This window comes from Callospermophilus lateralis, chromosome 4, assembly GCF_048772815.1.
Source record: "Callospermophilus lateralis isolate mCalLat2 chromosome 4, mCalLat2.hap1, whole genome shotgun sequence".
Lineage (NCBI taxonomy): Eukaryota > Metazoa > Chordata > Mammalia > Rodentia > Sciuridae > Callospermophilus > Callospermophilus lateralis.
The window spans coordinates 45,924,913-45,938,895 of NC_135308.1; the positions used below are offsets into that span (position 1 = coordinate 45,924,913).

General features: G+C 33.2%; 1 protein-coding gene across 2 annotated transcripts in view; it reads left to right on the plus strand.

The window, feature by feature from the left end:
• Tnks (tankyrase) overlaps positions 1-13,983 on the plus strand; it is a 199,538-nt gene that overhangs the window by 140,523 nt on the left and 45,032 nt on the right. For both annotated transcript variants that reach the window (XM_076853776.1, XM_076853777.1), the window contains exons 12-13: positions 8,139-8,310; positions 13,843-13,922. In XM_076853776.1, the coding sequence (XP_076709891.1) occupies positions 8,139-8,310; positions 13,843-13,922 (252 nt within the window). The remainder of the gene's footprint in view (positions 1-8,138; positions 8,311-13,842; positions 13,923-13,983) is intronic.

Here is a 13,983-nt window from a genome sequence, read left to right on the forward strand (position 1 = left end):
TTATGTGGTGAATTATATTTATTGATTTCTGTATGTTCAACCAACCTTGAATCCTTGAGATGAAACCCACTCAATTATGGTGTACTGTTTTCTTGATGTGTTTTTAAATACAGTTTGCTAATATATTTTTTAGAGAATTTTTGTGTTGGTATTCATCAGGAATATTGCTCTTTAGTTTCCTTTTCTTCATTTGTCTTCATATGATTTTGTTATCAGGGTTATACTAGCTTCATAGATTGAATTTGGGAGTGTTTCCTCCCCTTCTGTTTCATAGAATAATTTGAGGAAGAAGAATAACTTTAAAGAAGAACTGAGAATCCATCCTGTCCTGGTCTTTTCTTTGTAGGAAGACTTAATTTCTGCTTCAATCTCATTCTTGATATTGGTTTGTTTAGGTTTTCTGTATCTTTGTGGTTCAATTGGGTCATATCATATGTGTCTAGAAATTTGTCAGTGTCTTCTTGATTTTTCAGTTTATTGATATATGCATTTTCAAAGTAGTTCTAGTAATCATCTGGATTTCAGAAATGTCTGTAGTGATATATCTTTTTCATTTATAATTGAGTTGATTTTGGTCTCTTTCTTTTGGTTAATTTGGCAAAGAGTTTAAAATCTTAGTGGGGTTTTTTTGTTGTTGCTTTTTCCTGAAGAACTAACTTGGTTGCACTGATCCATTGTATTTTTTTTTTATTCCAAATTTTACTAATTTTTAGCTCTGATCTTGTTTCCTGTCTTTTTCTTATTTTGGAATTAGAACAGCATTCATATTATTCCAGAGAATTTGATATGTTATACCTCTGTTCTCATTTGTTTTTAAGAATCAAATTCTTGATTTCTGCTTTCATTTCTTCTATGATCCATTCCTCATTTAAATATATTGTTCAATTCCATGTGTTTATGTAGTTTCTGTAATTTTTCTTCTGTTGATTTCTAATTTCATCCTGTTATGTTCTGATAAGATTTTATTAATTTCTTTGTTTTTGCTAAGATTTACATTGTGACCTACAATATGACCTGTTTGGGAAAAGATACCATGAACTGCTGAAAAGAAAGTGATTTAAGGTGTTTGGGGGTGAAATATTCTGTAGATGTATGCTAGGTCCCTTTAATTTATAGTATTATTTATGTCAGAAGTATCTTTGATTTTATTTATTTATGTCAGGTGTTTAGATGACCTGTCTTTTGGTGAAAGAAATATGTTAAAATTGCTCAGTATTATCTATTGTATTTGGGCCTATTGGGGATTAAATGTCTAGAAATTTTCTGTTTTGTCTCCCGCCCCCCCGCACCCAGGGGAACCCAGGATCACTTTACCAGTGAGCTACATACCAACACGTTTTATTTTTTATTTTGAGACAGGATCTCCCTAAGTAGCATAGGGCCTTGCTATGTTTCTGAGGCTGGACTCAAACTTGTGATACTGAGCCTTCCATGTTGCTTGGGATTATAGGTGTGTATACCACTGCACTCACTAGAAGTATTTTTGAAATGCAATTAATTGCATCTACCTTTGGGACATAAGTATTATCATTATATTTTCTTGTCACATTATTTCCTTTACCAATATGTAGTGACTTTCTTTATCCTGATTAATTTTTTTGATATTTTATGTCAGATATGAGAATAGCTACTACTGTTTGTTTTCAGACTTCATTTGCATGGAATGTTTTTTCTGTCCTTTTACTTTTAGACTGTATATGTGTCTTTACCTAGGAGATGAGTCTCTTGCAAACCACATATAGTAGGTTCTTGTTTTTAAATCCATTCTGCCAGTTTCTTTTATTTGGAGAGGTTAGGTCATTTACATCCATTGTTGTTATGGACAACGGTTATTATTTCCTGCCATTTTGGTTTGTTTGCTATTTTCAGTTTCTTCTTAATTTTCATTTAGGTGATTCTTCTTCTGGAGATCTTCATCCATTTGGGAGCCAAAGCAGTTTTTTTTTTTTTTTTTTGAGTATTCTGTGTATATCTGAAGTATTTTTGTAGTGCTGGCTTAATGGTCATGAATTCTTTTAATTTCTCCTTAAGATCTTATTTCTTCCTGAATTCTGAAAAATAACTTTGCTGGATATAGCAGTCTTGATTGGCAATTGTTTTTTTTTAGAACTCATTCCAAGCCCTCTTTGATTTTAGCATGTGAGTTGAGAAGTCAGGAGTGAGCCTTACTGGTTTATTTGTAAATGTGACATGACATTTTTCTCTTGCAGCTTTTGATATTCTTTCCTTATTTTCTGTTAGTCATTATCAATAAGTCTTTCCTTATTTTCTGTTAGACACACTTTGATTACAGTGTGTCTTGAAGAAATTTCTTTTTGCTCTTGTCTATTTAGGATTCTGTATGTAGATGTCCATCTCATTTCTAAGGTTTGGAACTTTTTCTACTATTTACTGAAAAGGTTCATAATGCCATTAGCTTATATCTCCTTCCTCTCTTCTATCCTGTTGGCTCTTAAATTTGGTCTCTTGATATTGTCCCAGAGTTCTTGTATATTCTAATTATTGTCTATTATTACTATTTTATTGTTTTTTTTTTTATTGAATGCTTAGTATGCACATTCATATACCCTCTCTTCAGGGCCTGAAGTTCTGTCTTCGAGGCCTAAAGTTCTATTTTCTATGTAGTGATATTTTCAAGTGAATTTTTTATTTGATTTATTGTGTTATTTCATTTCCAGGAGTTCTAATTAGTTTCTTTTCAGTATGTATTTCTTTATTAATAGTCGTTCACTTCCTATATTTGCTCTTTTTGTTCCTTAGACCTTGTTTTAGCTTATTGACTATTTTAACAATCAGGTTTTTTAAAAATAGTTTTTCTCTGGAATTTTATTCACTTACATATCTGGATTCCTTTGGTGGTGGATTGTAAATTCAAGGGGAAGACTTGTTTGCCTGTTTCCTCATGTTTTCAGAGGTCTTACACTTGTGTGGCTATTAATATCATTCCTCTTTTATGCACATATCTTTTTGGTGTGTATCTACATGTATCCTTTGGTATGGTTTGTAGTAATCCTGTATTGTTAGATCTTTTAGCTTTACCACATAGGCTCAGTGTTAATTTCAACCTCCAGTGCCACTTAGTCTACTGCTATAGAACTGCTGATTTAATTCAGTCTTGGAGAGTTGCTATCATACTATGAGTTCCCCAAGTCCTCTTGAGACTTCTGTTTTTGCTGTGTGAGTAGATATACAGGAGCGAGATCTGGGGTCCCCCAGTAGCTGATCTTCTTGGGGGCTGGTCATTTGTTTGGGGCTTTGTCTCTTTTTTAATTTTTTTATTGGTCAATCATAATTATACATAATAATGGGATTCATACATGCACAGAACATAAGTTGCTCAGTCTCCTTTCATGTACCATTCTTTTGCCTTCCCTCTTCTCTCCTCTCAGCCAGGTTTTATTTAGATCCATGTTTTTGTGTTTTTATTGTTGTTCTTTTTAGTTATAAATAACATTATATTTATTTATTAGTATTCATTTGACATAAAAGCATGGAATATAATTTTTTCTAATTCAGTCTTCAGTACTTCTTTCTCCCCTCCTCATTCTCCCATTTCCTTCCCTCTACTCTACTGATCTTTCTCCTATTATAGTTTTTTTAATTATTGTCTTATGGATATGCATGATGGTGAGATATCTCTCCTATGTATTGAAATATTGTTGAGCTCAAGTGTGACTAGTTCATGCATGGAGTTAGGTTCACTGTCACTTGGCTGAGTTGTGGGTGTAGCTTAGCAGCAGGATCTGAACCCAGTGATCTTGTAGTATTCCAATCACTCCCAGCACCTCATAAAGGAAGGGGGAACATGTAATAGCAATATAAGCAACCAGTAATGCAGCTTTAAATGTCTGGTGTCTACTCTAATGTCTACAAATCTAATTGTCACATAAAGAGAGATGATGGGGTAAGCATTTAACATCAGCACCAACAATAGACAATTGTACTAGATCTAACATTAAACAACAAGTGTCAACTGTGTCATACACCATATTAATAACCACAACAACATTAATGGTGAGGGGTAGAAATTATAGAAACTAAATAGTTCTAACAGATAATAAAATCATAGTTCTTTAAGTGAAAAAATAATATGGTAGAAAGGCAAGAGAAAAAAGCTTGATGTATTTAAAAAGTGAACAAAGGGAAAACGGGAGAAGTGTAGTAGGTGATGGTTATAAAGAAGGAGGAATAAGAGAGGAAGAGGGAATAAGAGGTTTTGCCTATTAATGGGAAGGAAAGTGAAGAAGGAATAATAAGAACAAAAGCCAAAGATAAGAACAAACAAATCAAACCAAAATAAATCCACATAAAATTTTACCCCTCCAGAATCAAAACAAGGCTAAATAGCAAACAGGTGAATTTTTAAAAAATAATTAAAATTAAAGAAAAATTACATGTATATATCTTAAATTCTCAGCATAGTGAAAACATTTATATACATAAATACAGATAGAAGAAATAAAAGTAAAAATTGGAGGAAAATATTTTTAATGATAAATGGAAGGGCTTGTTTCTTCTGGAGTGGTCAAAACTGTTGGAAAGGTTGGATGCTCTTAAGCCATTCTTTGTATTTTATATTTTTGAGCTCTGAACCCCTCAGATCAAGGACTGGGGGTTGTTAAATTCGACCTCTTTATGTTTTTCCCCAAGCTGCCAGGTGATGTGGCCTGGACCCAAAGCTGGTTGTAGTAGTTCTCATCTTTCTGTTTTATAGAATGTACTCTCCAAATGGAGCTGATGCAGAATTCTAAACCAAGGGCTTGGATTCACTCCTGACTGTCCTTTTGACCTTTCAGGGAGATATTTGAGGTTAATTACACACCCCCTCTTGCTGGACAGATGCTGATCTCTGTTGGACCTATGGGTCTCAGGGCCCTTTGGAAAATTCCACTTTTATAGTGGATCTAACTTTCCCCAGTTCTCACTTATTCCACTGCTGTGTGTATAGATTTCCCAGGATCAGAGCACCTGTCTGACTGGTTTCTTGCCTCTTCCTCGCTGCTTGCCCATGCTGCCAGCAACAAAGGAAATTGGAGCCTCTCCATCCTCAGTATCCCTGGCCTGGATTGCCCTGGGCATAATCCTCTGTGCCTGTTTTCAGTTGTGCTGGTCCAGGCTCACTTTGGACCTCATGGCAGAATGGGTGGCAAATGGCAAACTGCTGCATAACCTCTTGCAAATGTTTCTCACAACCACTCCACTCATCAGCAAAAGATTCTGATCATTTTTGCTTCTCAGCTTGCTCCACTAGTCTGTTAAGATCAGTCTCCCTCTCTGTCCCACAAGTTCTCCCATGCCAAATTTAGTCACAGTTCTTTTCTCTTTCTGCCTGTGTTACCTCTCCCCTCTGCAGTGTGCTGGTGGTGCTCATGCTGGCGTGTCTCTAATGTATTCTTTCTTGTTCTATATGCCAGGGTTCTGAGTTTCTGTGTCTCTGATTATTTTATTGTCTAGTGCTGAATTTAAGTGAATTCCCTCAGTCACCTACCTTGCTGAGAAACAGTACTCTTGCTGCTTGAATCTCAAGCTGTGGAACAGCTGGAGAGTGAACCCTTCCTCTAATCTAATATCTTCTTTCTCTTGTTCTCAAATGGAATTTTCTAGCTAAATCTAAAGGGTTTCTCCTGTAAATTAATTGTAATAACCATTTGTACACTGTTATGGTAGGTTATAATTCATTGAGAAGACATGGAACTCTCCATACTGTGTGAAAGATGGGACATGAATGCTGATTTCCATATTGCACTTACTTATCTCTGTAATACATATATATAAAGAGAGATTCTCCTTATATAAAGTGTGTTTTTAGTGTTTAAAGATACTATATGTAGTTCATCTCCTCTGCAGTTAATCATCTCAGACTCTGGAGGTAAAACTGGCTGGTATTGGATTTATAGAGAATCGGCATTACTAAGGTATTTTTGAGGATCATTCTGATCAAAGGCAAATTTTAGCAATGATTACAGGAAATGAACACCATCATAAAATGGGGATCCAATGTAGTCTAATAAAGTTGGAATATATCAGGTCTATCAGATTTTGACGAAACAGTGATAGAAAAGAAGTGGCATAGGAATAAATCGGGAATGTTTTCAAATGGTGTACTGAAGGATTCAACTTTATCTGAAAGAGTCATTTGAGATCTCTGCTTTCTTAAAAGCTTTATTTTAGAGGAATAACTCTCAAGCCATATTCCTATGACTGAACAAGCTGGATTTCAAGTTTTCGTTACTGGAATTGAATAATTTAGTGTGTTTCTTACCTAATTTTGAGGAAAGTATTAGACTAGAACGTTTGCAATTTTATGGTTTTTCTCCTATGATGAAGAAGTAACAAAAGAAATATTCATAGAAAAATTTTAGTTTGGCAGTTGTGTTTTTTATATACGTACTTCAAATTTTCTTTATGTATTCATCTCTCAACAAACAATTAAGTTGTTCCACAGCTTGGCTATTGTGAATAATGCTGAAATGAACATGGAGATACAGATATTTCTTTGAGATCCTGATTTCATTTTCTTTCGATGTATATCTAGGAGTGGGATTGATGGATCAGACAGTAGTTATGTTTCTAATTTTTTAAGGAACTTCAATACTGTTTTCCACAATGACTGTACTGATTTACAATCCCACAGCAGTGTATATATAAGGATACTCTTTTCTCCACATCCTTGCCAACACTTATCACTTATCTTTTTAGTGACAACCACCCTAACAGTGTCAGGGGCAGTTGTGTTTTTATGTTGTTTTTGTATACATAGTCATTTTTATGTCAACAAATGTAATAGAATTAGGCATGTTCATATTTTTTAAATTTTTTTTGTTTTAATTAGACATGTTCGTATTTTATGGTGAGTTTTATGAAAGACCATTAAGAATTTAAATGAACCCTTTTCTGAATAAGTGTGAGTTTTACTGGTAATAATGAAAGACTGGAAATAGGAAAACCAATTGTCTTAATATTTTATTTTTCTAACCTTCTATATGGGGGTACAAATGTCTTTGAACAACCAACATATTTTTGAGAATTCACTATTTTCTCTTATCAAGAACTTTCTAACGGATTTAGAAATCTTACATAATACAGTCCATCTTCTCAATAACCCTAATTTGATAAATAAAATGTACCCCGATATTATAATTTAAAAGTTAAGTGCTAAATTGTCCTAAGTACTCATAATAGGAGTAATCATTGAGGCTTCAAGTAATCAAGAAGACTTCTTAGAGCAGGGGAGACTGGCAATGAATCTCATTCAGAAAGGCAAAAAGAAGAAATCCTCTAAGAACAGCAGTGCATATACAATGAATGTGGACTTTGGTCTTATTTGGGTAGAGGATGTTTATTGGGACATCATGGAATACAGGTTAGAATCAAGATAGGTTTGACCAAATTATGAAAATGACCCAGAAAATTAACATTTTCTTAGTCTTAAAACTAGCTGAGTTTCCCTGTATAGATTCTTTAAGGGTTTCAAAGGGAAATTTGAATCGTCGTATCATTTAAATATATTTGTAATTTAATTACACAACATTTCTAACCTGATAATGACCTTCAGATTTTATATGTAAGGTACATATAAAATATAAATTAATTTTGTGTTTAGACTTGACTCTCATCTCCAGTGTAACTCATTACGTATATGCAGCGATTTCAGAACATGAAAGAATTTAAATCCAAAATACTTCTGGTCTCAAGATTTCAAATTAGAGATACTCAACCTGTAAAATAGGCACTTTCTAAAATTAGAAAAGAAATATATAATCAAATATTTTTATAATCTTTGCTTACATGTTTTATTGTCTTTATATTCTGGGAATAAGTGTAGTAAAACCCATTAATTCAAAAGTATTTGAGTCTTTCATGTGACAAGAGTGAACACAGACAAGAGGCCCTCTCTTACACTCTGAATGTCAAGGAGATTGGTAGAAAGAGAAAGTTGAAAGTAGACAGGAAAATGGTCATTCAGGGAAAGAAGGGAAGTCTGTGTTGTCAGAAGATGATATTTCTTTAGAACCAGTGAGCAGATGTTAATATCCATGACTTTTTTCAAAAAAACCTTTTTTTCATAGTTGATAGAATTTATTTGCTAAGGTATAAAAAGATGTTCAATTTTATGTGCTCACCCAATGATTTTTCAGATGAATGCACTGGATACCCTGGGTCAGACTGCTTTACATAGAGCTGCCCTAGCTGGTCACCTGCAAACCTGCCGCCTCCTGCTAAGTTATGGTTCTGATCCCTCCATCATCTCCTTACAAGGCTTTACAGCGGCACAAATGGGAAATGAAGCAGTGCAGCAGATTCTGAGTGGTGAGTTTAAAAATAAACAGTGTCCTGCTCAGATTTTATACCAAATGTTTTAAAAAGTATCTCCTTAGAATATTTTCTTGGCCTGAATTTTTTCCCCCATGCCTTTCCCAACTTGTAGTTTACCCTGTGACATTTCCTGTCTCTCAATCTTCGTAGGATGAGGTAGATATCATGAGAAGGATGCAAACATATTTTTAAATTTTTTTCAGTTTAAAATTGAAACCTTGACTCATGGGTGATATGATCGAAGATGACTTAAAATTTATATAAACAGTATGGAATTATGGTAGTTCTAAAATCTATCAAACAGAGAAAATTAAAATTCATTCTTGTGATAATGACCTTTAATTATTCTCATATGTAATATTCTGATCTACTTTCTATCACTTTTAGCTTCAATTACACTATTATGAAATTATCCTTTCCCTCAATTTAAATATAATTATAAAATCTTGCTAAAATTCACAGTAAATGCTTACTACAGTGAGATAGTTTAATTATTTATTTTTTTAAGGGAGATCAAACATAAAATGGATACAGAAGCAGGCACTAGCTTCTTAAGTCCCCACATTAAAGGAAATAGCACAGAAAAAATTTCAGCCTACTGAAAATTTGTGAACTAAATACAAAAGAAAGTTAGTATAATTGACCCCCTCCTTCGCATCCTTAACTTTGTGGATTATATAACTTATAGAAGCACATAAGCTAGAAGAGTAAAATGGAAAACACTACAGACTAGCAGGCAGAAGTCCTGGTTACTCTTTTTTTACCTGTAGTCCAATAGCTCTTAAACTCTGTGAGGCACAATGTCCCCTTTTTAGTGAATATTTTATGACACCCTCTTTACTTTTCAGAAATGAAATTCAAAGATAATATACACACATATCTCTACAAATATCTTCCCTGAAACCTATATAAAAAACCGTTACTATAAGGAGGAAAATTACAATTACAATTAAATAATTTAAAATTATTGTGTAATAATTTGGTCACGACTATAGTAGAAAACAAAAAATGCCCCCACAAATTTTTAATGGGCCCCCAAGAAGTACAACCCAGTAGAGAATCACTGCTACTTCCTGAGATACACAACCTTCCAAGGCAGAGAGGTGGAGATCATGGTGGATGTGTTCTAACTCAGAGCTAAATAGCCTCATGAAATAATTGTTTAACGCTTTGAAAAATATTGATTCAGATTTTCTTTCCTCATGACAACCATTCTATCTCAGTCTTAGATGATTATCTTTAGATAATGAAAAAATACCAATCTAAGACATCTTCACCATCAAAATGATCTCACTGAAGGAATAAAAGTCTCCATTATTGGATTTCAAGCTTGAACTATTTGACCAAGACTTATTTCCTGTTTCCACAGATCACTGAATTATTTGCTTAAGAAAGATGTCACTCTTAACTAGGACATATTTCTGCCTTCTGTACAAGTTCCAGTAATTGTATAAAAATTGTGATTTTTATTAAAATATTCTAAATTTTTCCCCTATACTTTTTATGATAATTATTTAGTACTGAATTTTCAGTTAATTCCTATAAGTTTTAACCTTATGTCAGGCAAGCTGACAACTATTCCTAATACTGTAAATAGTTTGTAGAGACAGTCAACAAAATGGGGAAGAAAGAATTGAATAAATCAAGCAGATTTGATTATATAATGTTTTTAAATGTAGCTCTGTAGTAGAGTATTTGCCTAGCATGTGCAAGGCCCTAGGTTCCGTCCCCTGTATCACAAAAGCAAAGCAAAAATATTAAATGTCTCCTCAATAAATGCAGTTAGAATAAATGCCTTCTTGTGAATCATAATATTAAACACTAAATCATAGATGAGATGTTTTACAATTTTGATAATTGTGCTTTAAAATTGATTTGTAAGATTAGACATATAAGTCATTAGATGGTTAATTTTGGACATGGCAGAACTTTTTCATTGAATTTTTGTAATCTTTATTGCTCTAAAAAGGTAATGCCAGTATTAGAGTATGCAGTAAAATAGTGCCGTTTAAGAGGGTTTTTTTTTTTTAATGGGTATTATTTTATGCTTGGAAGAAGATATAATATTTGAAACTAATATTTATACCAGTTATTTATGTGTTAATAGACTGAACCATGGACCAACTGAAATTTTTAATTTTGCTTACATTTATTAATACAATTCCAGGTTATATTTACAATGACTCCTGAAAGAATGTATTAGTCATATAAGATATATATTAAGTTGTTGAGGTTATGTTGTGGATAATATTTTAAAGGTTCATTTTAATATGCTTGCTAATACCAGAGTTGAGATCTATTTTAAAAACCTATACCTTTAGATTTTAACTTTGTAGTTGCCAGTTTACATGAATAAAGCTTTCACTGTAAATTTGGACAGTGTTCAAATTAATGTCAGAGTAAAGAAAACAAAATAGGAAGTTTTCTATGAATTAGCATTTTAAAAGTTCATTTCAGAAGATTTGGCTGTTTTCTCCAGACCAGCTCTGTCCCTATAGTTTGCCCGTACTTCATTTAAATTAATTAAAATCAAAATTAGGGCTGGGCTTTAGCTCAGTGGGAGAGCACTACCCTTGCATGCAGAAGACCTTGGGTTCAGTCCTTAGTACCACCAAAATTAATTAAAAAAAAAAAAAAAGATTTAGGTAAAATTGAAAATTCATGAGTCACCACTGGCCACATTTCAGGTAAAAGTTACACATGTCTAGTGGCAACCATATTAGATAGGGCAGATAAAAAATATTATATTGGGGCTGAGTTTGTAGCTCAGTGATCAGTAGTAGAGTGCTTGTGAGGCAATGAGTTTAATCCTCAGCACCAAATAAAAATAAATAAATAAAATGTATTAGTGTCCATCTGCAACTAAAAACATTAAAAAAAAAAAAAAAACATTACTTACAAAGACAGTTCTTCTGGACAGTGCATTTAAGCTAGATTTTATTCTGAGTTATTCTGACTTTTTTTATCCCAGTGTGGAATAACCATTACTGTCCTCTAATTATTTCCACAGGTAAGGATTTAGGGACTTATGATAACTAAATATAAACCTTCAAGTTCACATTTTCAGTGGTATATAGAAATAAGCCACTAAAACTTGTTGCTAGTTCAGTGATCTAATACTAAATAAAGAACCAGGCAATAAGAGATTATATTAAAATAGCAAAATGGCTTCTAGCCTCTGGAAGATTTAAAAATTCTGATGAGAATGACTAGGAGAAAAGTAGAAGCCCATCTCCAGTCTCTGACTATAGGTAATATATTTAATACAGAAGCCAGTGTACTTATAAAGGACTTAACTAATACAGTACTTACTATGTAAGCTACTCCTCTTTTGCCTGATTTCCATTTTTATTTTTTATATCACTTCTTTTAATTGTACATAACTTTATACAATGTTCCTTCCAGTTAATACTTTGTTCACACTGTTTCTGAAAATGAGGCTGTTCTAAGCCAATAGAAGATTTTTAACAGATGCAGAGATCTACAGTTAGTATAGTAATTAATCAGTATCTTTATCTTCTTTACTTTCTATTCTTTGACCAAGACTAAGTTACCTTTCTCACAGTTCTCAGAAGCCTTTATATATGTGTATAAAACATTTTGTTTGATGGGAAAATTACAACCTTTACTAGTCAGTCTCCATCATGGTACATGTGTGAATATCAAATTGTTCTTAGAATTCAGCCATATTAATAGTATCTCTCAAATTATAAAACCTAAAAATATCCCAAGTTCTAATTCTGTATACATAAACAAATCATCCCTCTTTTGTTTGTTCAAATAATAAGCTAAAACTATTACCTACAGATATCTAAAGAATGTTTTAGTGAGTTTTATCATCTGTAAATCACTGTCATAAAGACATTCTATACATACAGCGACATTCTTACCTATAAATGTAGTAATACCCACACAGAGAATGGAAGAAGATGAGACAGACAAGAACAGAATAAGACCAGCCAAAGGAGAGTTGAAGTTTGACATACACATTGACTGCAGCATTAAAATAGCAAGGAAAACAACTCAGCAAATGCTTTCTAAATTGTTCTCTATGTGAAAAGAAGATTGTTTGTCAGTTCCACACACTGACAAATGTTAGTTAAAAAGAAGAACAATTCAAAATGTATTTCATAATATGAAGCACACTTTTCTTTCCACTCTTTAATCTTAATATTTTATCTACTAAGCATTATAAATATGATCAAATAGTTTATCTTCCATTGAAGAATTTTCATAACTTATTCTATAAAAGTCTGTCTCCTGATCCAAAGCACTTTAGAAGAACTAAAGTATTTCTTCTGAAATCAGAAATCTTTTCATGGCATCACTTGATCTTCCCACTTGGAAAGTGGACTCAAAAAGGTGTCTCTGATCATAAGATGATACAATCTTAAATCTGAAAGCGACTCTGAGGGAAACCAACTCTCACTTTTTAAGTGCAAAAATTAAACTACTCTGTGATTTGTTCAAAGTTATACACTAGAGCCCTGTCTAAAATCCTAGTCTCCTGGAGCTTAGTGCTTTTGTGTTAATGTGTACGTGTGCATTATGAAAGCCACATTTAATGCCCATAAACATATTTTGGATGATAAATTATAAATTGTTTGCTTTAAAAGCCTATTTTGTTTGGGTCAATGTGAAATGGATTTTTAGTTTGTTTATATTGAATTAATCAAAATACATCATTTGTTAGTCTTTAGACTTAGCAGTCAAGCTTAATGATATTCTATTTAGCATTGGTATCACACCTTCCAAGTATACAGACATTTTTAATTGCATATCCTTGAAACCATTCAATAAATGTGAATTAAACAAATGTATATAGTAGGACTTTTTATTCACTGATGATACTTTTATAAGATTGTTGGGGAAAAAAAAAAAAGATTGTTGGGGACCGCAAATCAAGTTAAGATGGCAGTTTGCCAGGAGGAGTGGTTTGTGAGGCAACGCCACCAAGCCATTGAGATGGTAGGGATTCCTTACTGGCTGATTGCTGTAACTGGATGATTCTAATTGAGTCAATCTGTGTGTTAGGTATATATACCGCTGTTGTTTCGCTTCAACCTTCAAGTTGCTTGTCACCTCCCAGTTATTTTGCCCAGCTGAACTAAGTAGTAAAAGTCAAATGACTTCCCTAGGTTTACATAACAAATCCAGGACAAAGTTTTGCTGCAACACTTTGTAAAACCAATGTATCATAAAGATGTATTTTTGATCTCTTGTCCTAGGCTTTCTCACTTCACTCCCTTTTGTTAAATCTTTGGCCAGAAAATTGGAGGGATAGGATAGGATAGTAGGGATAGAAAATTATTTGTGTGCGTTAGAAGTTATTTAAATTTGGCTTAGCATGAGATACCTAGATTGAAGTAAGAAAGCATTTATTTCATATCTGAAAAATTGGGGAAAAAACCTTTTATTACATCTTGGAAATTTCCAACCCCCTAATCTCTTTCTGTTTATCAAATTGTTTCCCCTCTTTAACTGGTCTTTAATTTCCCAAGATCAATAGTACCTTCTTTTATTTAGAGAGTACACCTATACGCACTTCTGATGTTGATTATCGGCTCTTAGAGGCATCAAAAGCTGGTGACTTGGACACTGTGAAGGTAAGTAAGTGCCTTTAATGTCTGGGGCAGCACTGTTGAACGTTGCTATCCAGTTCATTTT